The 23,409-nt window shown below is 42.2% G+C and overlaps 5 protein-coding genes across 6 annotated transcripts; 2 read left to right on the top strand and 3 right to left on the bottom strand.

Moving 5' to 3' along the window:
• Window positions 1-379: 379 nt before the first annotated feature.
• LOC131893016 (heterogeneous nuclear ribonucleoprotein U-like protein 1) lies at window positions 380-12,506 on the bottom strand. Its single transcript, XM_059242925.1, has 6 exons — window positions 12,356-12,506; window positions 9,061-9,869; window positions 4,539-4,734; window positions 3,477-4,096; window positions 3,152-3,403; window positions 380-3,091 (listed from the first exon to the last, which is right to left on the bottom strand). Exons 2-6 carry the CDS (start codon window positions 9,844-9,846, stop codon window positions 539-541), a joined length of 4,407 nt encoding a protein of 1,468 aa, XP_059098908.1. The 5' UTR covers window positions 9,847-9,869; window positions 12,356-12,506; the 3' UTR covers window positions 380-538.
• On the top strand, window positions 3,636-9,075 carry LOC131893022 (dynein axonemal light chain 1-like). 2 transcript variants are annotated; one of them, XM_059242933.1, is made up of 3 exons: window positions 3,636-4,085; window positions 4,571-5,310; window positions 8,762-9,075. In XM_059242933.1, the coding sequence occupies exons 2-3, from the start codon at window positions 4,794-4,796 to the stop codon at window positions 9,007-9,009; spliced, it is 765 nt and encodes a 254-aa protein (XP_059098916.1). In that variant the 5' UTR covers window positions 3,636-4,085; window positions 4,571-4,793; the 3' UTR covers window positions 9,010-9,075. The 2 variants fall into 2 exon arrangements, with proteins under 2 accessions (XP_059098916.1, XP_059098917.1); XM_059242934.1 differs by having other exon boundaries at window positions 4,523-5,310.
• On the bottom strand, window positions 11,130-11,492 carry LOC131893329 (bolA-like protein 3). The gene has a single exon (XM_059243328.1). The coding sequence runs from the start codon at window positions 11,490-11,492 to the stop codon at window positions 11,130-11,132; it is 363 nt and encodes a 120-aa protein (XP_059099311.1).
• Window positions 12,507-15,349: 2,843 nt separating the features above from the next.
• On the top strand, window positions 15,350-18,625 carry LOC131893018 (nucleoporin NUP35-like). Its single transcript, XM_059242927.1, has 5 exons — window positions 15,350-15,714; window positions 16,762-17,171; window positions 17,258-17,413; window positions 18,055-18,313; window positions 18,390-18,625. Exons 1-5 carry the CDS (start codon window positions 15,475-15,477, stop codon window positions 18,465-18,467), a joined length of 1,143 nt encoding a protein of 380 aa, XP_059098910.1. The 5' UTR covers window positions 15,350-15,474; the 3' UTR covers window positions 18,468-18,625.
• Window positions 18,531-21,974, bottom strand: LOC131893021 (glucose-induced degradation protein 8 homolog). Its single transcript, XM_059242932.1, has 4 exons — window positions 21,476-21,974; window positions 21,093-21,289; window positions 18,968-19,165; window positions 18,531-18,903 (listed from the first exon to the last, which is right to left on the bottom strand). The coding sequence occupies exons 1-4, from the start codon at window positions 21,693-21,695 to the stop codon at window positions 18,640-18,642; spliced, it is 879 nt and encodes a 292-aa protein (XP_059098915.1). The 5' UTR covers window positions 21,696-21,974; the 3' UTR covers window positions 18,531-18,639.
• Window positions 21,975-23,409: the final 1,435 nt, after the last annotated feature.

Below are 23,409 nucleotides of genomic sequence, written 5' to 3'. Positions count from 1 at the left end.
CCTATTTAAGAGAGCTGATCTAAAACATGATTAATCTCAAAACATATTATGTAAATAAGTAATTAAGCCTCTACTAAGCCCCTAGTTTATAGGCCTATAATCTCTCTCTTCTGATATATAACATCAATGAACGTTTACACAAGTTAAGACATCTAAAAACTCGAGGTGGTTCATAATTTTCACAACACCCTATACACGTTTAAAGACTGAAAATCTCCAGGAATAGGATAAAACATCATGTTGATTTGTCTCAAAATGTCTCTTTTTAAGTGACGGAATTTCGGTCTATGGCGTTAGTTCTAATAAATTGGCTAATGAGGATGACCTTGAATGTGGATTCAAATTTTCCTTCGTCCTGGAAGATGACTGTCTGATTGAGTGTTTGGGGAAAAAACGAAATGTCACGGTTTATTTCAATCTTTTAATAACGTACGACAGTTATTCTTAACACTTAATCTCCACCACTCATTAAAAGAAGCAAGAAGGCGTCAAAGCTGTGGCTCATTGAACAGAGACAACATTACTTAACAGACCTTCTTTATTGAGGAGGACCGTCTTTTGAATTCCCGCCCATTTGCTTCTGATAAAACTGTAAATAGTTCAACAAGGCTTTGTAATCGGGAGCAGGTCCAGAACTCGTCTCCCCTTCCTGACCTTCATTAGATCGAGAAGACGAAGCTGAATCAGACTTGGCCGGCGAGTTGGGAACATTGGAGGTTGCATTGAAATGTGGATGTTCAGGTCCAGTGCTAGGTCCAGCTCTTTGGTTCCAATTTGGCCCTTGATTGTTTCCATTCCAGTTTGGATCTCTGGAGGCGTTCCAGTTCTTACCGTCATTTCGTTGGGTCCAAGGTGTTCCTTGGTCTGGATCATGATCTCGGTTCCATTCAGAGGGAAGGGCATTGACGTCAGCGTTTCTTGCATTGAACGAAGGGTCATGGAAGTTATCCGATTTACTTCCCCACCTTTGGTCTTGAATTTCCATTTGAGGATTGCGATCTGGTCTAGGCATGTTCCGACCAGAAATGTTACGGGGATCCTCAAAAGGCCGGGGGCCTGATCCATAATTCCAATTCGGACCTTGACCTTCAAATGGTCTCCTTTGGTTGTATTGTGGATCATCGGAACTTTGGTTCCAATTGCGACGTGGATCATCAACAGACCTGTTTACATTCAGGCTAGGACCTGGCCCTTGAGCAATATGGGGTGGGACCTCTCTTGCATTAGGAGCAAAATCGGGGTTCTGGTTGTTGGGCCTCTGTTGCCACGGCGGCACTCGATTATTGGAATCAGAATTGGGTTCGCGGTCCCACGGCTTCTGGCCATGGCCTTGAAATCTGGGATCGGGCCTAGACAATGGTCCTTGATCCACACCGCTGTTCTGATATTGGGAGTTTGGGCCTCTGTTCTTGTTCCAATTAGGGTCATTATCGTAATTATCTTGCGCCCATCTTGAGTTTTGGGGCTGTCTTGAAGAGGGTCCAGGACTTCTGTCAAATTCTCTGCCACGGGGATCCTGTGGATTTCCGTATCTTCTGAAATCTCTTGATTCTTCAAAATTGGGTTTGTCTTTGTTCCATGGTGGTCGTGATCCACCCTGGAACGACTCATTCCCGGCTTCAAATGCATTTGGACCAGGTCCACCGAATCTAGGCGGTTCTGAGCCGTGTCTGTGCGAGGGTAAGTCATAATTCCTAGTATCTGAGACCGGAGGTCCAAAACGGGAGGCTCCTGGTCCATTTCTATCGAAACGGTCGCCACGAAACGCGGTGGCATTGACAGGGCCACTTCGTGGATCTGAATTCTTGTTCCTGGGGTCAAATTGTGACGATCGGTCCGGATATTGAGAGTCATGGTTTCCAACTGGACCACGGCCCCTCTCTTCTTCGATCATGGCGTTGCCTTGTTGAAATGGGCGCTGGATTTGGTAGTTATCTGATGTAAAATCCTGATCTCTGCGTATGTTCCCTTGAGTTGGTCCTTTCGTATTGATATTGAACCCTCCTGAGTGTTCATATCCTTGCCTTTCTCGTGGTTGGCGTTCCTGACTGAACCTACTCTGTTGCGGGCCACCGTATTGTTGAAAAGGTCCTGGTGGGTGGTCACCTTGTTGATTGGTGAACTGGTCTGGACCCTGACGTTGTTGACTCATAGATCTTACTGACGGCTCATTAGGACCAAAGTTCCCTGGTTGAAAAGCTCCTCTTGGGTCATTCGGTTGGTCTTGAGGTCTAGATCCCAAAATTCCTTCCTGAGGCGGGTTGTTGAAGTTCATATTCATTGGATTAAAATCTTGGTTTCCCATTGGACCAGCCTGGTTCTGCGCCCAAGGGCTTGGAACACCAGCATTTCCCTTGGGAGTGAATGGATGACGGGATTGCTCGGGACTTCGCGTTCTCCTTCTTGAACTTCTGTCCCGACTACGGGTTGGTTCTTCTCTTCTGTGGTCCCTACTTTTACTTCTGCTCCTAGTTCGTTTTCGATTTCTTCTATCATGAGATCTTGACCGCTTCCTCTCTCGAGATTTGGATCGTCTATTCCTTGTTGGTGGTTGATTATTTTGTCGATCTCCCTCTCCTCCACCGTGGCTTCTTGCAGTGGAATTTAATTGTTTCATGGGAGACGAGTTGATGAGAACTGGGGCAGGTGGGCCATTGGCAGGAATACCGGTTGGTTTGATGATGGAGTGTTGTTCCTTCGGGATTTTAATGGACCGACCAATCATCTCAAATTTGCCTATTGTCTGGCGCTTGTCTTTGTTTCTTTGAATAAAGCATTTCACTGATTGAGTCATATCAACTCCACGTCGGCGGGCTTCTTCATTGTACTGATATACCAGGATTTGAGCGTCTTGTGGTTCCATTTCAGTATAAAGTACCTCGTCAAAGTAGGTCTCTTCAAGATCGGGTAGGACAAAATTCGCCTTCATACTCAGAACAGCATCGTCCGGAACTTCTTTCCCCTCTGCCATTTCACGAACCGAGACTCGCCGAAGATATTCCGCATTTTCCGGGACAACTACGATGGCTTTCCGTGTGAACCCGGTGAAATCTTTGAATTTACGACTTCTTGCGGTGGGAAAGACGTTGGTCTGGAACGAATTACAATTGCTGTCATTTGGTGCATTAACTAGGCCAGATTTAAGTCTTACCTGATCCAAAATGTAGTTCCTCCGCCTCCTAGTGGCGATTTTCAGGAGCTCGTCAAAACATCGCGTGCATTTACTAATCAGAACATCCCATCGTCCATGATAATTACGTTTGCGTGGCAGTCCTTGCACCTTCATGCGTTCGAGAAGGTTGTTTGTTCCCAAAATTTGATATCTTTTCTTGGGATTACTTTTACTGTGCTCTGTGGCCCAAAACGTCTTTCCTGCTCCCGGTAAGCCAATCATGAGAAGAACCTATGAAAATGGAATCAAGAAAATCAATATATACATGACAATAGATGAACATGGAAGCATTTCTCAACCTTACCTCACAATCCGATCTTGATGAAGGTGCCAAAGCTCCTCTCACAAGACCTTCACTCACATCCAGTTGTCCAATCGGTGGATAATCTGGCAACAGGCCACTCATTGGAGCTGGGAGTTGACCAAAGTTGACAGTGAAGTTCTGATTCTTGGTCAGAATGTGCGGAAACAGAGCTCGACCTTGAAGGTCCGATTGAGTGACGTGGAAAGCTGGACCAAGATTGCGACCATTTAGAGTGTAACCAATCTGAACAGGCTCGCAATTGAAGTCCACATAACAAGCAACAACGTCTCCTACGCCAAAGGGAACACCATAATTGGTGAAGGTACAACCAACGGCTTTTTTGCCCGTTCCTCCGTAACCATAGGAGAATGGATCCTCCCCCAGTTGCATGGAAGCCTCGTCGATGGACCACCCTACTCGTAAAACGTGAGGAGTGGGTTCATTTTCCAAATGCTGTGCGTTACAATTTCCGTCAATGCGAACTTCGAAGCAAGCACGCCCACGACACACCCCATAGGTGGCTCGGGCACCTGCCCACATCAAGCCAAACCCTTCATGGGACATGGCCACAGCCGAGCAATAATCATTTTTATCGATGATTAAATTCAGGTCAGAATTGTCTGAAATTGAAAGTATACGATGTCTAATGGGGCTCTTAACCAAGGTAAAGATATTTTGTCCTTAGTATTTATAGCCAAGGGATATAAATCCAAGATTATTTCCTTGGATTGAGCCTAATCCACAATATTCAAGCTTTGAAAAGAGCTAAGACACATTTGAGCATTATTGTGCTCTTGGTTTCGATCCCTCAAACAACAAGATAATTGATTCATAAAAAATAAAATAAAAAGTAATACATGTAAGCATATCAAAACAATGAAAATTCTCAAAGGCTCCCATTTCTCCAGTAGCTATTTTTTTCATTTTCAACTTCCATCTCAATTGCTATGCGGTTGGCCAGGTTGAATTATCAGCTTCAGAAAACCTCAAAAATATATGCAATATCATGTACCTTTGGTTATTCATTTTGCCATTCAAATAGGTAGATATTGAAACACTTACACCAATCCAAAATAACGAGGCTGTCATCGTAGTTGGGCTCGTCTTCATTGGGCAAAGCCGGTTGCCTGGGTTTCCTTTCCTCGGCCACCAAATCTTGCGAAGGAATAGGACGCGGTAAATCTGCCTGAGGCAAAATGGCAGCGGGACCGACCGCCTTTGAGGTGCTCGGAAATGTCTCATAATTCGGATGAGCAACCTATTCGGAAAAAGAGAGCGGACCGTGCGTTTTAAAGTCACCGTTGTTTAATCAATATAATGATTGTTGTCAAGTTCCTGAGACTGAATGAATGGAAGGCTAAAATGCCAACCACGATCAAGCAAGCATTGAAAAAATGGGAGGAGGCTACCCAAAGAAAAGCAGCTGAATCGAAGGAGATCAAACTGATTGGAGTGTCCCCGCCTATCGAGAAAATGGAGGGACCGTTCCATTTGTTAGCGAACTTGGAAAAGTTCTCCCTCTCCACGAACATGATCTCGTCTATTACCAACTTGCAGTCGTTCAAGAACTTGAAGGTTCTCAGTTTGGGTCGAAATGTCTTGAAATCCCTGCAAGGAATTGAGGCTGCCGCCGATACGTTGGAGCAACTGTGGATCTCCTACAACCAAATCGACAAGCTCAAACCTCTGAGGAATCTGCTCAAGTTGAAAATTTTGTATATGGCGCACAATTTCGTTCGAGAATGGAGGGAATTCGAGCACATGGCAGAACTTCCGGTTCTCGAGGATCTCGTATTCATTGGCAATCCTTTGGAAGAAGAAGTATCTCCAACTGGTAAACAAACAATAGGCCATGAAAATATTGGCCTTTTTAATTTGAATGATTGATTGGCTAGCCCTTGGTTATCGGAAATGATGACGAACCCATTTCCAAGCAATTGTATTGACCTGGAATTAGGTTAGTTAATTTCTGTTCATTATGTGTTGGAAGTAGACGAGACTACCGTTTAACGATCTGACATTAGCAAAGTTTTATGACGAGTGGACCAATTTCCATTGAATCTTGTCTGTAAATACTGGAACAGTTTCCCTCACTTGTGCTCTCGTTTCGGCAAATTTTGTACTTTCTTCTTACCTATCACCTTACCTTGCTCTGCTGGGGAAAGGTTCCCACTATATAAACTGTTCATAATGACTTTTCGTACAAAGTGGTTCCCAAAATTAGAACCCAAATTTGAGGACTCGATTGCTCTTCAAATTTGCAAGCAAGTGATTGGCTAGTTACAAAAACAAAGTTTGAAAATAGAGTAACCTTAACTCACTAACTTACTATTAAATCAGGCGAACATGCAATAAAGGGGTCAAAGCCTCCTTAGGCCGCACCAATGAACTCAATAGGGGATATTGAGTGATTCGAACACCGGTAATACACCAGCAGCTGACGTGATTCAACGGAACAAAAGTAAAGACAAGGTGCCCAGTCCCTCTGCAACATTCTTGGATAAAATTTGTCAATTATTTCAAAAAACCGGCTTGTTAGAGCATTTAGTATTGGGATATGGAGCCAAAATAACAATACGATGTAAAAGCTACATCAAATATAACATTAGTTTTTTTGTCACAACTCTTTTGATTATTGAATTTTTATTTTCCTCTTAGAGGACGTTGATTTTAAAGCTCTTGAGAGAGAAACGATACTCGCACCAAGCCACTTGAGGAATTATTTTGATATACATTGAACACATTTGGGTAGAGCAGCAGCAGCAAGGTGTCGGTTAGGTCAGCCACTGTTAGGTTCTTCTACTTCTAGAGCGCTCAGAAACGTCCGATTTTCTGGCAGGATTGATCTTATGTTTATTCTCCTTCCATGACATGCAATGAATTTATGATAGCCCTTGGAATACCTTTTACTTATTTGTTACGACTAGACTCATACAAAAAATGTTGTTCGCATTTCGAGCAAAAAGTCCAGAGGGTTGCACTAAACGGTTTTCTACCCAATGCCTCTGGTCAGCTCTTTCGTACATCCAAACCGTCAAACGTCTGCCATTTCTACTTGACGTGAAAACAACATGTTTATTTTCGGATCCTAGTTATGACTAGGGTCAGAAAAACAGTCTATGTATAAACTATTCGGTTTTTAGCTTGTGAATATCAGCCAACATATGTTACAAATAAGTTAAGATAAGTAATAGAAGGGTGAAAAAAGTTGCAATTGGTTGGTTCATTTAGATATTTTGGCGACTTTAAAGGGAAAAAATGCTTGATTATTGTTTTTCACGAGCTTCGCCAACCAACAACAGTACACTATCTTTTTATGAGCCATATGCCTGGGTACCTTCAGATAAGTGGCTAAATCTCACTTTAAATTGAAAAGCAACTTGGAGTAAACAATTTTGGTTGCTTAATGGAAAGTAAATATTCCAATAAAAATCTCTTTGTGGCTTCAGCGAATGAATTTCATGGAATGGCAAATGGATTCAATGAAAGAACATTGTTAACAACATCAAGTTTAATTGCCTTGTAATTTTTCTTTTCTTTTCTTCCCTTTTGGGCAGTTTTTCAGCACAAAAATGCTAGAGGAGTGCTAAAATGGTGGACAAGATTTGACAATGTTTGTACCATGCAAATAATGCAAGTTTAATGCTAAAAGCCAAACTAATGTTAGCAAAAAAAAATGACTGCTAAGGGACTTTGAAATAATGCTCATTTTCGAAAATTTCCATCGAAAAATGTAGTTTCGAATTACAATTAGCATTGATATCTCACGAGCTAGCATCGCCGGCGAAAAAACCTTGCCACCTTGCCATGAACCACTGTTACATGGACGGGGATGTTAGGACATTAAATTAACATTGTGGAATCAAATACACTCTTTGCGTGCTTCTTCAAATGAGACAAACCCTAGGCGCTAGAACTATGTACTTTAATTTTCAGATAGATAGAACAACTGGATCAATGTATGCCCTCTCAAAGCACAGTACATATCCATGCACAGAACGAATGAAGCAGCCTTCTTTTCGTAATCAATTGCCACAAGTGGGGCTAGATCATTTCATTTTTGTAGCGTTATGTTGTGAGCTTTGAGGGGACATAACTTTTGGCTCAGTCAAAAGATTGAGCTGAAAATTGAAATACGTTTTGCGACCTGGGACCAGTCTCATGTTATGAAAAAACGCAATGCGTTTGCTCGTTTTTGACCCTAGCATCCCGTCCACATTCCCGTGGTTCATATCGCCACTGATTGGCACAAATGCAAAATTCACACACATGGCATCACTTACAGTTGTTGAAATTTAAAAAAAAGATAATACACATTTTTCAAGACAAAAAAGGGGGAATGAATGGGAGTCTCATTCGAACGCTCAAAAGCGGCTTATGTTTTGACAGACAAGTAGGTCGAAGATAGTCAATTAGTGTCAATTCGATTTCTTCTTTTGGGTTTTTGTCAATAATCCAGCACAGTTGGTTTGTCAAAGGTACAAGATTCCATCCATGTATGTACTTGTACTATGTACTTATTTTAAATAGTCGTTTCTGTAATAGCCTGAGGATGCCTTCCTGAGACAATGCATTGTTTCAAGAACAATTTACAAGTCTTCATAGTATAGATTCAACTCGAAGTAATATTGAACTTAAAAAACTGTTGACTTCACGGAATTCAGAAAGAGATCCAGAGATCGTTTCCATCAACAAAACATTGACCAATCATACATTCTTTCACATCGACAGTGTTTTAGACAACTAAATGAACCCTCTCATGAAAATCGTAGGTAGCTATTTCCTCAAAAATAGATTAACGACGCATAATAAAGTTCTTTGAATCCAACGAGGTTTCAATGGTAACTTATTCGAGGGAATACTTCAATCTGAAATTGGAAACTCAATACGTTTGCGACCCTGTAGTCAGATTTTTAATCGAGCCGTCTCTATACGTGTCATGTGGTATGAAGTGAAACGAAATCATTTTGTCCAGCCCCCCTTCGTTTCATGCCGTTCAAGGTTAGGCTTACGCATTGAAACTTCATTTCGAGGCAAATAAGTTTGAAGTTGGAATGCCATCAATTTTTGGACCGAGATGTACCGGAGAACGACTGAGCGCAGCCACCGGCTTTGCTTTCTTTTAATAATAGATATCTTGCATGTTGTTGTTATTTGGAGATAGCTTGGTTTGCACTGCCAAAAATACCAAGCCCATTCAAAGGAGTGTTCTCTCAAAAAATAGGTTTGGACTCTGTTGCACCTTGTATCAATTAGTTCATTTAGTAATGTTGTTCTTTATCCAGGTAAATACACGGACGAAGTGGTAAAACGCTTGCTCTACTTGAAGAAGCTGGATGGATTTCCGGTGATCCGAGAAGTGGAAGAGGAAGAAACAGAAGAGGTCTCGGGCACGATGGACCTTCAAGAGATTGACCGCATGGCTAACAATGCCGATGAGGACGATGCCGAGGAACCGGGCAAGCCACCCGATGACGACGACGAATATGACGATGAGGAGACGCGAGCTCCTTCCGATACTGAAGCCGACTAATAGCTCGGCAGCAATAATAAAACTAATTATAATGGAAAACGAATGCCTTACCTCCAGAGATTGTTGTGGTTGTGGTTGCTGCTGTTGTTGTTGTTTTTCAATGCTTGGTTTTGTCATAAATGACGCAGGTGCGGGGCCGGGAAGAGATACGGAAGAAGAGTCGGGAGCCGTGGCTCTTGACCAACGAGATGGCTTAACCGGTTCTGGTTCAATGCGAGTCGGGACATTCTGAGGAGGAAATTCGGAATCCCTGTTGTTCCTACTAGGCCCCGCACCGGCCTCGAATCTGTCTCTGAAAGGAGCTGGATGGTGGCCTCGACCTCGCTGGGTGTGGAAGTCTCCTCGTGGTGGAAAGCTCGGTTCTTGTTCCACGTAGTCGTCTGCTGGGTGTCCAGGAAAGTCTTGATAATTGCCTGGATGAAGGTCGGGTCTAGCTCCTTGAAATCCTCCACGGGGATTATTTCCCCAATTTGAGTGCTCTCGGCCTTGGGGTCTGAACCCATTGGGCCTGGGACCTCTAAAACCGGGGTTGGGACCAAAGCCTCGAGATGGTGGGCCAAAGTCGGGCTGGGGTCCGAAGTCGCCCCTGGGTCCAAATCCTGGCCCGGGACCATTCTCGCCTCGGGAGCGAAAATCGTTCAGAAGACCAAAATCTGATTGGTGTCCGAAATCTGGTCTAGGACCATGACCAAAGTCTGGTCTTGGACCAAAATTACCACCCCTGGGCCCAAATGCACCTCCACGCCCCCCTCTAAAAGGAGGGCCGCCTCTAAAGGGTTGCCCACCACCTCCTCCTCCTCGCCAGCCTCGATCCCCACCGCGACCTCCTCGAAACATCTTCTAAGCTACCTGTGGTATACCTAGATGAATTGAAGAAAATTCGATTGGGATACTTAAACGTGAATTTTAAATTGACTTGAACGTTGTTGACGTGACATTTTTGTAGGTTCATTAATGGAAAGAGTCCTTGGGGGAGAATGCGTCATGATTTGATCACCACATATCGAAGAAAATGAGGTTGAGTTTGCTTTTAAAAAGCTAGCAAATTTAAAGGGCTTTCAAAAATTCAAAACGCAGGATTTTTTTAAGAAGGAACATATGTTAAACGCGTGTATCTGGACATCTTAGAATAATTGCTCATAATGGGTAATTGGATAATCTTCCGAGTAAAACATCACAACCCCTTTAATCACAACGATGTTTGTTCAAACCCCCATTAAGAGAACAACGTAAATTTCGCAGACATTTTATCATTTTCTTAACAAAGTGGAAAATTCCCAGAATACAAATTTGCCCCCGTTAGATCGCGTTTTTTTCTTGGGTTAAATTCATCCCTCGTATGTGTGTCGTTCATGCGAATGCTGGACATTTTCTGTCGGTGCTAGTTCCAGATATCAGTTAGAGATGATTCTGAAGAAAGATGCAATTAGCAATGTGGCAAAGACGAATCGTTTCCGAAACTCAAAATTGGCAGAAACATGAAACAGGATTTTGCATCTGATTACCGCACTGGTAAACCGAGAAGAGATGCAAAACTAGAAGAAAACCAGATGCTGATTGCCCAATTCTGGGTCCAAATTCCAGAGGAAGATATGGAGTAGCATTAAATGGATGAGCTTGTACTGGTGAATTTAGGATATGATGAGGTAACGTTTAAATTTCCTTCCGAAGGATTCGAACCTATGCCCTCTGTGGCACCCACTTGTACTTGTTATAGTCCACTCTAACTTCATAGTGTAATCCAGAATATATGAAAAGGTCACTTCAATATTAACCCATTATTCTTCAAGAATGCCTACCTCTGGACAAGTAAGCAAAAGTTTTAAACTCAATAAAAGCCCGTATCTTGTGTCATGCGTGGAATTTCATATTCAGTCAGGCAACTGATTTCCTTCGGTACAATCCTTCTCATGTTCAAGATGTTAAAACACTTCATCAACCATATTTCATAAACCATATGCAAAAACATACTGCTTGTACCGCATGCAGATCATTTATTGCGACGCCGGGCACATTCTGATTTCTTGTTGTCTTATCTGCGACTATTTTGAGGTCAAGTAAAATCGATGGCTCATTTCAGGATGAATTTATGTCAACTTCCTCACTCATGGGCTCGGTCTTTAAGAACATGCCGAGATTTGTGTGGAGATTCGAAGTCCGTGCATGGCTGGAATCTCGGCTTTCAATGCCTCCGTCACCAGTTGATGTTGCTTCACTGTTCGAACGCCTTTGAAATCTGGGGCCTCCACATACACCTCGTACATGGATCCGCATCCTCCAGAGATATCTACCACAGCAATATCTGTGGCCTTGGGGAAACGGTTCTTGAGGATGTCAATCAACTTTTGCTCGGCAGATCCACCTTCAGAGGCATCAGAGCTAAAGCATTGAGTATTGGTTTGGATGGATCCGATTCTAGGAGAGCATGAGTAGAAAAGGAACTGCCGAGCAACGAGTCGAGATTGAGTGAAGAGGAACGACATCCTGCAACACAAAAGGGACAGCCGTTAGTAGGGAATCGCGTCTTCCTAGGCTTTGTGAAGAGTCCCATTTTATGTTCCTGGATGGTACCGAGTAGAAGAAGAGTGCTGAACCTTCCCGGGTTCAAAAGGAACGATATCCAATGAGGGATCAAATGTATCACTGTCATTTTGTCCACTTTTGTTTAACGCTTCACGTTAGTTGCATTCTCATCATGAAATTTCAAGCCATATAAATTGAGCCATTTGGGTTAGAAAGTTTTGAGGAGCTTCATTTGCACAAGAATGATGACGACAGCCAGCCATAAAGGTAATGTTTAAACATAAGCTGTCAGGTTTCAAATTTCAAGACGACTTCAATCTTCGATCGCTGACAAAGCTTACACTTTCTAGGTCAGCCTTTCATGAATGAAATACATGACACCCGTTTCAAATTTCTTCGAATGAATCATTCAAACCCTAGCTACATCAACAAACGGAAATATATTGATGTAGGTTATCGTGATCACTGACAAACAATTTGCATGAAGATTAAGATGCTATAACAATAGATAAAATACTAATTGGTCCATTTCTATTTGAATCTTAATTGATCTTAATTTAGTCCGAGACAACTTGATATTTCTGGTACATTTTTGTCGGAGATTTCAAGCCGCTGATCTTATTCCTCTTGGCTCATTTGTCTTTTTAAAATGATTGGATTGTTGCTATCCATACAAACAATAAAACGCACGAATCCGCTTTTGTGTTGGGCTTTATCGCTTACGCAACTCTTAGGTGTATGTACCAGGAAAAGGAACACGTGAAAATCCCCAGATATCTGATCAATCCTGGTTCCGAGGACATGAAGCCGGAAACAAACTTACTTGGGAGAGTCTTGGCGCACGTGATCGAAATGAAGAAACCCGCCGAATCGGCAGCCAAAGAGTTTAAACTCAAATTGTTCTTATGCTGGAAAAGAGCCTCCGAAACTTGACGTATCCTTATCTTTATCAAAGTGTGGAATGGTCAGCAGGCAGGGTTGCGGTTTTTACGATGTTGCAAAGCCAGTACACTATATCAGGTCTGGGGAAAAAAGTAGCTTCACAAAGCTTTTCTCTCGGAGCATGACATTTTTGTCGTGGTTTTTTTTAAATTGTGTCTTGCATTGTATGTGCAAATAAAAATCGTTGATAAACGAACATTTATCAAGTAGATGTAATGCTGCAGTATCTAAAAGGCGAATTTCAGGGCTGATATTTGGTAAAACATCTTGAAAGTAGGGAGATCCATGGGGTATGTTTGATGCATCTCTTAACACCTTTTGAAGTTTGAAACATATAAAAAGTGGCAAAATGTTTGACTGACCATGTATGGCAATTAATGGCAAGCCTCAAAATTCTCTTATGATGTTGTGTTTGGACCCTACGACAGCTGAACATTGGCCGCATTGGCCGTTCCTAGAATCTGAAGGTTTCTTCTATGAATAAAAATACCTTTTGCACAGTGTTTCGGGATCAAATTTAAAATGATTGTTGGTATTGCATGGTTTCAATTCAATTCGTTTCTTTAAAAGAAACCAAATATACGTTCGGATTCATGTATCTAGAGTAACTCCAGGCTGGTCGGCTTATAAAGGTGACCATATAGAGACAGAGAAATTTTGCCAACAGCAATCCGACTTAACTTTAATCCAACTATTTTTATCCTTTAGTGACTTTATGTATCGCTATCCATATATTTTATGGTTTATCGCACGTAAAAGCCTCCATAATTTGTTTTTATTTTGAGATGGCCTAAGGACAGGTGATTGGGTCTTGGTTAATCAAATGCAATGAATTACAATGAAATTTACTTCAACAACTGTATGACCCCATGTTATAGACGACCTCAATGAACTGATGAGCTACACCAAGCTTTTGTTTTGACTCCCCGAATCCACAACTTAGTCATAGATCATCATCTCGCCAAAACTCTAAACTGGGGTTATTTGGAGACAAAAAAAACCTAGATTGCCAATCAAAAATACCTAGGCAATCCTCAGACTCAAAGGAGGCTAAATTGAGGGTCAATGATGAATTCTCTCTTAACAAGGGAAGTAATGATGCGACAAAATGCAGTTCCGATCCTAAAGTCAGCCCCAAATTCAAACTATTTGAAGAATTTTCAAATTATTAGAAAAAGAAGAGGTCAAAATAAAGACTTACTTGGTTCTTCAATTTTGTAGGTAGTCTAGGATAGGTCAGATTTTCGGGCCAAAAAAGCCATACAAAGTTGTCTATTTTCGGAAAGATCCTTAGACATCCTTGATTTTTGTCAAAAAAGGATTTTCCCTAGATCTGGTCACCCTGGGTTTAGTTCTCCCTCCACTGCTCCGCTGTTTTCCCTAAATCAGGGTGTCGTCGTACATTTTTCGTTTAACATCACATTTTAACTGCCATTTGACTTCAGAATTACTCCTTGTAAACTTTGCCATTTGTCAAAAAGTCTCCTGACATTTTTACTCCCCTTTTTTATTCGTAGTTTACTGTTCGTCAGTTCTTGTTCTTCTAATTCTTGTTTGCTGGATTCTGTTTTATCTAGGGTAGAGGGCATAAAAGATGTAATGGTCAGATTTTGCAATTTCATAATCGAGTGCTTGGTGTCTTCGCTTTAAAAGTATGGCTCGTCCCTTCAGTAATGGCACGTCATGAGAATGCTGATCTCGGCTTGAGTGGAATGTCAATCAGATAAAATTAGTATTTCGTCACCCTAAAGCCCTATGTTGCCCATGTTTTGCCCTGTAGATTCTAAAAGGCTAAACTAGAGGCAAGCATGTGGTTATTTAAGGCGCCATCTAACGCTCATGGAGAAATGGCTAGAAGCTTCCAAAAAGCGGGTGGGTGCAAAAAACACTAAAGAGTTAACCAGAAATCATCCACCAACACAAAAAGGTACTAAAATTTTGCACAAGAAACTAGGTTTGAGTGTATCAAATCAATAAATCTGCATTTGCCTAAGTTCTTTTGCGTATTTTGATTTATGAGTTGAAAAGTTGAAGTAATGAACTGAGAAAAAAGGCCTTCTGTACCTTACAATACCCTGCATTCATCAATGTTTGAAGTCCTTGACCAAATTTGTAAACATCAGTCTCGTTTTTCTGGAACTTGGGGCAATTTATACAAAAAATGCAAGTCACAAGAATCCTATTACAGAGAATGCCTACACTTATTCAAGATAAAAAGTAACCAATATTCTTGTACCAACAGGTTTCAACATGAACCGCAAAAAGACATGGACAGCTTTATAGTTAAAAAAAAAAATGTTAATTAAGTTGCATGAAGGGCTTAATTCCCTGCAGTCCACTTTTGAATTAACTTTTTATGAGTGTCATTAGTAAATGGCTAGTAAATGCATGCTTCTGATGAGCTTTAATGAAACTATTGTCAACATCTATGATCTAGTAGATACCAGGTTTCATGGCAAAGCCATTGATAACAATCCTTTCAAAAACAGTGCCTGCAGTATGATTTCATTACCGATTAATAAAATAATCATCCTGTTTAAAGGTACAGGTATGGTTGGATGATAATTGTAGCAAAAAATATCAAATTTGACACCCCCAATATCCAAAACAGCTATTGTATGTTTCACTCTGTGCATTTAAGCACTTCTGAATGCCAATCATCTTCTTACTTCTGTCAAGTATAGTCTTAGCATCAAAATTGAACAGGTTGTTCTTTTTTAAGCCTGTGATGCCGCTTTTGGTCGAAATTTGAGGTTTACCTTCAGTTATTCACGAAACCGTAATTTCCATGTATCCCCTTCCATTTTTGAAACTTCAAACCCATTCGCTAGAAATACGTTAGATGGCGCTGGTCATAGCCATACTTTGCCTAAGATAGGACACTAATCTTCCCCATAAAAGCACAACAAAGTTTGAAGCGCGGCTAACGCAACAACCGCTTCGCCCGCTGGCCCGTTAATCGCCGCTTGGGCATCCGAAGAGCCGTCCGTCCTTGCAGTGATGGAGTCCATGGTTTTGGGCTCGCCCGTCCACTCGCCCCTCTCGCCACCCGAATTCCCGCGCACTCCTTTGGCTGGCGAGAGTTACGCCTATGGGCGCCAAACCAGCTTGAATCTCCACTCGGGGTTTCAGGGCAGTGGCGGGGGCGGGATGATGCCCACGCCCACGCCTCAGCATAACGCTTCGATGGGCGCTTCTGGCTATTTACCCGGATATCTCATGGGCGATCCGAATCAGCAGGTTATAAAACTATTATTAAGTTATTGTAGATGAGTGTTAGTCAACCTAGTAAAGATTTTCGTTCAAATTGTCAAAGAGAAATCTGAGATACTAAGGGCAACCGACTATGAAATTGCTTTGTGAATGGATTAATTGTATTAGAATGTTTTGATTCGGTCTATATTAAACCAGAAATTGGTTGCGAAATGCTAAAAGAGGCATCTTTGATAAAAGGCTGTTGTGAAACAGGTTGAATTCCATAAGCTTGCCAAGTGCACAATAAGGGTATTTATGGTGGGTTCAAGTTGAAGTTTGATAAGTGTACTAGGATATACGGGACACCCGGTACAATGACCAGGGAAATCTACCACAAGAACCTGTTTTAAAATTAGTTCAAGAGCTTTGTTAGTCTTAAAGATGGGATTGATCACGTAAAGCATTCCTAGAATGATAGGTTTGTTAGTTATTGTAGTAGGAACATGAAGTTTAGACGGGTCTGGGCATATATTCATCTTCATACATCGAGAGAATACCTTTAAAAGATTCAGTTTACGAATCCAACCCGTACATATTTCGTCCGTCACTGAGTGGTAGGGAATATAGTCTTTTACTTTATATATCTTGTGCATCAAATAGGAAATTGAAGCTCTGAACAAGTTTGCTCGGGGTTTTTTATTTCACATTTGAAATGCCCGTGTCAGTTCATCCACGGATGTCTAGAAATTTGGACTGTCAGTGGTAGAGAAAATTGCCCAAATCATTCATCTTATCTCAAGCTAACATTTCCATACTTGACCTGGACAAAATAAGCCCTGTCAAACTTATAACTGCATAAAAATCATGCTCACCTTCACAAGTCAATGTTGTACAAAGACCTCTCTACCTAACAACGATCGATCTAAGTTTGTTATTTGAGGAATTTATCATGAAAAAAGACCCAAAGAGTTGCGCTAATCCGATTGGCAGGAAATCCGTTCCTAGGCCATAGTTCTACAAGTCTGTGTCTCGGCCGATATTTATCTGCCTCAGGCTAGTCTCAAAGTTGACCTCCTCCATTGACCGTTTCAGAGCTCTGGCCGCATGATCTCTCCGTCCAAGATGAATCGCTCGCTCTCGCATCATCACGGCCAACAGCACACTTCAACCCCGCAGACGCCCGGCCCCTCGGCGGCTTCTCATTTGACCTTTCATGGCGAAGCGGGCAATCGCTCGGTCTTGGGCTCGACTCTGGCGGGCGATGGCGCCGCAAGCACGCCCGCTCGAAATGGCGGCTTCCTCACGCCCAACGCGAGTTATATTCGCACGCCCTCGGCTGAGAAGCCGGGAGGTCCACCCACGCGGAGTTTGTTTAGCTCGATGCACACGCCCAATAGTAAAGCTCGAGGTACACCCATGCCCCACACGCCTCAATTGAGCTTTGGTGGTACACCTCAGCACAATAACCAATCCATCCGAGAGGAGGTTCTCAATAGTTCTAGGTGAGGAATGAGGGAATGAGGTTATGACGGGTGAAGTGCCTGAAATTGGATGAGGGGCTAATGTTTTTTTGGGGCTCCGATTTTAGTTACGTTCAGGAGGGTGTGGGCAATTGGGTGACCGTGTTCGGTTTCCCTCCTTCAGCTTCGGGTTATGTGCTGTCCCAGTTTTCTCAGTGTGGCACGGTTCTTCAGCATCAAATGCCGCCCAATGGAAACTGGATGCATATCAAGTTTCAGACCAAGTAAGTCATGGACAAGGTTTTGATGTGGATGCTATCATACGAATGATACAACATTATCATTCTTCTTTCGGGAATTTTTGCCTTCTTGAAGAGAGCATGTAGACGGCCATTGGAAGGGTGTCTTGACTTTTTTTTTTACAAAAATTATACTCTTTTTAAGTCGATTCAACTATTTCTTTCCATCCCCAAAGAACTGTCTAAATATGTGAAAGGCGATGTCTTATGTATCTAAGTTTGAGATCGGTTTTGTAGATCCATTGCTCACTACTGTAATCTTGGTCACAGAAACACTATTTTTGTGGCAATGTGAATGAACAAGTTATAGTCATATATGCATTTATATATATCTACCTGCCATCTTTGATTTTAAAATGATGACGCTTAACCATTTGTCTTGATTCTGTGGTGACCCTGACTCACCCCGAATGAGCAGATCGAAGCAGGAAAGGGGAGAGACAGGGTCGCCACAATTTGTTGATATTCTAAAATTGGTTTAAAGAAAATTCTTGAGGTAAGCTTCATTCGCAAATGCCAAAACCCGGACTTGCTAGCCTTGGATTGGAAATATCTTTCTTGATTCTTGATTCCATAAAGACTAGATATTTTCATTCGGAATGGCCAAAACAATACTTCCCTTGCAGATTGCAAGCTCAAAAGGCTCTGACCAAGAATAACAAGATCCTGGGCGGAAGCATCATGATAGGTGTGTCCCCATGCACTGATGCCAACGTAGAGGAGGCCGCCAACACCTCTTGTCTCTTTAATCAGAGCCTGAACGCCCATCAACCCGCTGAAAATTCCATGGTGACCAATCTGAATTCCAGTTTGGGTGGAACACAACTCAACCGATCCATTCGACCCTTGGCACAGGCCTATAAATCGGCCAACAATGACTTGGAGGTAAAATGGACGCCCTTCAGATTGTCTTTATTATTGATGGAGGGTGTAAAAGTCATTTTGCTTGGTTTGGTTCTAGATCTCTGGCACGGCTGGCACACCCAATCGAAGTTCTGGCATAGTGGGCAAAGCCATGGAGTATATTTTCGGTTGGTAAAACCCGTCGCGGGTTTTTGTAGGTGAAAATATTTTCCATTGGACGAAATACAGACATGCCACATTTTGGATTGAACAGAAATTGGTGGCATTTTATTGATGAGTCAAGTGCAAGAATGGATGTACAAAAAGCCGTAAAAGAAGAGGTTATATTCCCTATGTTCATTGATTGGCTACTGATCAATTAAAGGTCCGCCTAGGTAGTCCAATTGTTGCGGGGGTGGAGGAGGCTGGGGCTGTGAGTTTCGAGTCTTTGGCATAAGGGAAATGTCCATTGGATCCGAGGGATCGAAATCCAAGACGCGTTTGTACTCCACACCCTTTTTGACCAGCTCCTTCTGGGACCAGAGCAAGAGCTTCAGCAGTCCGGCCAGTTTGGGCTGTGAATACTCGGCGTTCTCGGCCTTCAGGAGGGCCGCATTCAATTCACTGGCAACCTAGGGGGATGAGCAAGGCGGCATTGAACAAAAGTTGGAGAGGTCTTCCGTTTTTTCCTTTTACCTTTTGTCGGTGAGAGGCTGACAGAAGGTTGGCAAAGGGAGATTGCTCCGGATTTTCGAAGGCCAGTAAGGCCATGGTGCGTTCCAGTTCTTCGAGAATCGCCGGATCCTCTTCGCCGCGTTCGGCAAGCTGCTCGGAAGCGAATTTGAGCGCCTCTTCCACGCGGCTCTCTCGGATCAATTCGATTAACTGTTGTTGCTAGAAGTAGGATTCCACACTTCAGGGAAGGATTCAAAACAATGGTGATCAATAGACCGCGGAAACAAAGACTTTTGGTGCTAATATTTTTCTTTTTAAAGTTAAGACAAATTGGAAAAAGGAGGGAAATGCAAAACAAGTTGTGACTATGGCAAGCAAGTCGTTCTAAGAGGGTTCGAGCATCTTGGCTGCCTCTTTATGTTACAAAATGATAGACGCACCAATTGCATGTTCCAGCTTCTCTGGGTTTCTTATTATCTTTCATTACAAAAAAGAAGATTTCATTTCTTATTTTCTTATTGCTACATGGCATGTAATTATTTTTTTTGCATTTGTTTACCTCGATCCTTTTGCATACATGTGAAATCAACGTCCCCAATGGTATTAAAATGATAGGTTATAATTCGTCTATTTATTACCTTTCAATTTTTATATGATATTTGGTCTACCAACGAATTTGAGTTGGCAGACCGAGCTAGTCCTTGAATGTAGGGTTGATCTGGAATGCTATCTAAAAATTGGTCCAAGTCTGACTTGAAAGATGCTACCGGATCAACAAGGCCTACGTATTCCCTACGAATATTAGAGGGAAGCAAATTAAACAATGAAGGAGCCCCAGAAAGAAGAGATGTGGACTTCATTTTTCGAACTAGCCTGGATTCTCGAGGGCTTGAAGGTGCTCTCAAAACGCACATTAAGCCTCTACGGTCACTAGCATTGACCCTAAATCCTGGGTTGGGACAAACCACATGAAAAACTTAAAAAAAATTTGGACACTTTTTTAATTGATACGGTTGTTATGGTATACAACTGATTCTTCTCTGGAGCCTAGAAATATTACTTAAAACCGCACTTAAAGATTTTGGTTTTGGTTGGTTCAAACCCATGATGGAAGAGAGCGCAACTCTAGCTTTCTTTATGCCGACATTCTCAAATTGAAAAGAGGGAGTTAATTTTGATATTCAAAGTCGTTGGTAGACCAATTATTGTATAAAGTTTAAGTCGCAACAAGCACATGAATCATAATATGACATTTTAATAGTACCAGGAATTGCACTCCTTGTATGTAGCGATTAATAAAGCCCGTGAAAACATAAACCAAAGAAAAAAAATACTAAACACTTTCTGGTTGGGGATTGAATTCTGATTCTGCTGCACGGAAATAAATAAAAAGGTTCCCAACAAGTGAAAAAAGTTAAAAAGGAAACAGATAAGGACCCAAACGACAAAACGGCAAAAAACCGTTGTAAAAGGCGAAAACCGGTAAGAAATAGTCGAAAAGTGGAGAAATGGCAAAACATTGGGAAAAATATCTAATATCTTAATAAGTCCAAGTTGAAAAGCTGTAGCATGTTTCACTTTTTTTTGAGATCTTGTGAGCAAAATCATCAGCATCATATGAAATTTGCCTTGAATTGAAGCCCTGAGGGCCCAAGGAAAATTGGTGAGGGTTTAAAAAAGAGTGAGCTTTAAAACGTGAATCAAAAGTTTTTGTGGCAGTTTAAACCGAGCAATAATGCGAGATCATTTCTATTGTTTCTATTTTTAAAATGGTCTACCGAAAACTTTCATGTTGTTGGGTCACTCCTCACAAATGGCACGAAATGACACGGTTTGTCTACCATTGGCTCTTCTTTTCCACTGCCCATTTTCCATTTGGCCCAACGATTAACATCATTGGGCAGTGACTTCAAAGGAATTATTTGGCTACATTGGTTCATTCAGCCATGCTTTGGAACTTGTTTATTAACCAGACCACCCACGACATCGAAAAATGTACAAAGGGGTGTTTAGCTTTGAAACGTCGAGCCAAAATAACTACTAAAACGGAAATGAAAACAAAAAAACTAGCTTTTCCAACTGCGATGTTTGAATCGTCCACTTGTCAAAGAGTGGAATGCTAAAAATGAGCTACTGATCAACGAACCTGTAAATGGAAGAAGAGATATCGATCATCGTCGAGGAGCTCGGGATAGAGTTGGTGCACGATGAGGATGGCATCCCGGATTTGTCCGGTCTGGATGGCAGTGCGGATTTTGATCCGGTTGTCCATGTCGCCCACGTCGTTCGGCAACGCAATGTTGGCCTCATTCTGAAACTTCTCGGCCGCTTCTTTAAACCCCTCTGAAATTGAAAAGCCAACTCCAAAAATCCAAATCACGACCTCAGACCTAATGACTCTCATCATTCTTGATGATTGATTGAGGCTTGTCTAAGGCCTCCAAGGCCTTAGACAACCCTCCCCCGATTCATTCGTCCATCTGGGGCGAATTCCTACTCGATGAGCATCATTTTTCCCGCCGGGCTTACCCGTGACCAAGTAGTTCATAATGAGTCGATTGATGGCCTCTCGAGGCGGATTGAGGCGGTGGCTCAGATTGGGGGCGTGTCGGGACTGCGACGAGGCCGAAGAATAAGGTGGATGGGCCTCGGCCATGGCTGAGCAGGAGGCCGGGGGTTCGGTCATGAGCGAGGCGGCACCGCCCAACCCTCGAGGTTGCAGATTGAAGTTGTCCATGAGGAAGCTCATCCAGAAGAGGTGACAATCCTGGCGTCAGGACGATCGATCCAGGCCTCAACAGCGAGAAAGAGCCTTGAAGCCTTGGAGTCTTGGAGGGGGCCTAGATGGAGGGAAGGAGGGATCACTGCTTGCACTTCCAGCTCAGTCCCTCATGAACTAGTAGGACAATGACGATGATCGGGCATTCACGGGTTGCTGGAGACTGGCTTGAGTGTCACTCCATGAAGAATGACAGTCCTCGGGAAAGAAAGACCATGTACGTACGTCGCTGATCAGAACATGAAGCCACATGGGCTTTATTTGGACAGGAGAGATATGCCAGCAGCCCTAGCTGATTATCACAGCCCAGGCCACTTTTGGCTTGGGAAAAAAGCAAATCTTACTACTCTAGGTTATTTCCCCAGGCACATAGGTAATGGAATGCTTGATATTACTTCGGGATACATACCTTGTAACAATTTTTTTACCCTAAGCATTAGTTGCATGACGGAAACCCTTAAGTCAGCTTCAAAGTATATCCCCAATTTTGTTCTTCAAGTTCTCTCTTAAACTCTTCATTGGAATTTTCAATATTGTTGAAAGTCAAAAATGGCACATCAATATGTGCAAAGTTTTGAATGAGTGAGTACTCAAGTGTTGATAGCTTCAATTAGTGCATTCGCATTTTTCATTGACTTCTTTACAGCAATAACAAGTGCACCTTGCATTGGTAGCTGGTGCAAGTTAATGCACAATTAATAGTTGCACTTATCTCATCTCCAACTTTTTCATCTTTCTCATCTTTGTCGTGAAATTCAATCCCCAACCCTATATTAGATTCATCCTGGCCTGATTAAAATATTGGAAAGGGCTGAGTCCAACTTCTACTTAGAAGGGAGAATAAAACAGGCCATTCTACAATCTGTGCATGGAGTACGTCAGTAGTGGATTGGAAAGCTCGGTCGAAGATCGAACGCCTTCTAGCGAGGTTTTGTAGATCTATGTGTTACCTCCTAATCAGATACATTCCCCCCTGAAAGAGTGTTCAATGTGCTCAATGAATTCCATCTTCATGTTCAGGTACTTGATTAGGAGGTAACGCAAAACTGAAACGTCTTCTAGCGAGGTTTCAGAGAGCTTTCCACTCCACCACTACTGTACTCCATGATCTGTGGGACGAATTGTCGTAGTGAAAATAACGCTCGACAGCCTGGGCAACTGATGGCAGACAAAGGGAATCTCAGTTATCAGTACACACAACACAAGGGAATAAAAAGAAAGGGTCTTCTACGAATCTTGAAGAGAAAAGCCAATTCTTTGATTGGAAGACGGGATAAGTGGGTCATTGGGGAACAGAAAAAGTTATAACTGGGTGGTGCGCTTTCGTTGATTTGAGATTGAAAAATATATTGGGTTATGACAAAACCTTGAACATTACGTTGATGATTGTACAATCATTAGCCCACAAAGGATGAAAAATGGAACACAGTTTAGAGAAGCAATTGGAAAGTATTCTATTTGGGCTATTTGGGACATTAATCAAGCAACAGACCAATTGCTTTCCCTCCTCAAACTCATGGAGGAAACGAAACCAATTTCCACCGCTTTGAACATATCTTATTGGCTTTCGATTTGACTGATCGTCCCCGATTTTCCCTGAATAACCGTGGACAAAAGTCAAAACATGTCTCTAAAAAGTCACTATCGACTCCCTGAATTTCTCACATCATCTACACAGTGACCA

Source organism: Tigriopus californicus, chromosome 2 (assembly GCF_007210705.1).
Source record: "Tigriopus californicus strain San Diego chromosome 2, Tcal_SD_v2.1, whole genome shotgun sequence".
In the NCBI taxonomy this organism is placed as follows: Eukaryota; Metazoa; Arthropoda; class Copepoda; order Harpacticoida; family Harpacticidae; genus Tigriopus; species Tigriopus californicus.
This window is presented reverse-complemented; position numbering and strand designations above follow the sequence as displayed.

Bases quoted from the DNA above. Each gene is read 5' to 3' on its own strand.
- LOC131893018 (XM_059242927.1), top strand. From the start codon at position 15,475: ATGGAGTCCATGGTTTTGGGCTCGCCCGTCCACTCGCCCCTCTCGCCA. The intron at 15,715-16,761 runs GTTATAAAACTA...TGACCGTTTCAG, and splicing joins TGGGCGATCCGAATCAGCAG to AGCTCTGGCCGCATGATCTC. The intron at 17,172-17,257 runs GTGAGGAATGAG...CTCCGATTTTAG, and splicing joins GAGGTTCTCAATAGTTCTAG to TTACGTTCAGGAGGGTGTGG.
- LOC131893016 (XM_059242925.1), bottom strand. From the start codon at position 9,846: ATGTTTCGAGGAGGTCGCGGTGGGGATCGAGGCTGGCGAGGAGGAGGA. The intron at 3,404-3,476 runs GTAAGGTTGAGA...CCATTTTCATAG, and splicing joins CATCAAGATCGGATTGTGAG to GTTCTTCTCATGATTGGCTT. The intron at 3,092-3,151 runs GTAAGACTTAAA...AATTCGTTCCAG, and splicing joins GGAACTACATTTTGGATCAG to ACCAACGTCTTTCCCACCGC.
- LOC131893021 (XM_059242932.1), bottom strand. From the start codon at position 21,695: ATGAGCTTCCTCATGGACAACTTCAATCTGCAACCTCGAGGGTTGGGC. The intron at 21,290-21,475 runs GTAAGCCCGGCG...TTTCAATTTCAG, and splicing joins TATGAACTACTTGGTCACGG to AGGGGTTTAAAGAAGCGGCC. The intron at 18,904-18,967 runs GTAAAAGGAAAA...TCATCCCCCTAG, and splicing joins CAGCCTCTCACCGACAAAAG to GTTGCCAGTGAATTGAATGC.
- LOC131893329 (XM_059243328.1), bottom strand. From the start codon at position 11,492: ATGTCGTTCCTCTTCACTCAATCTCGACTCGTTGCTCGGCAGTTCCTT.
- LOC131893022 (XM_059242933.1), top strand. From the start codon at position 4,794: ATGATTGTTGTCAAGTTCCTGAGACTGAATGAATGGAAGGCTAAAATG. The intron at 5,311-8,761 runs GTAAACAAACAA...TTCTTTATCCAG, and splicing joins AGAAGAAGTATCTCCAACTG to GTAAATACACGGACGAAGTG.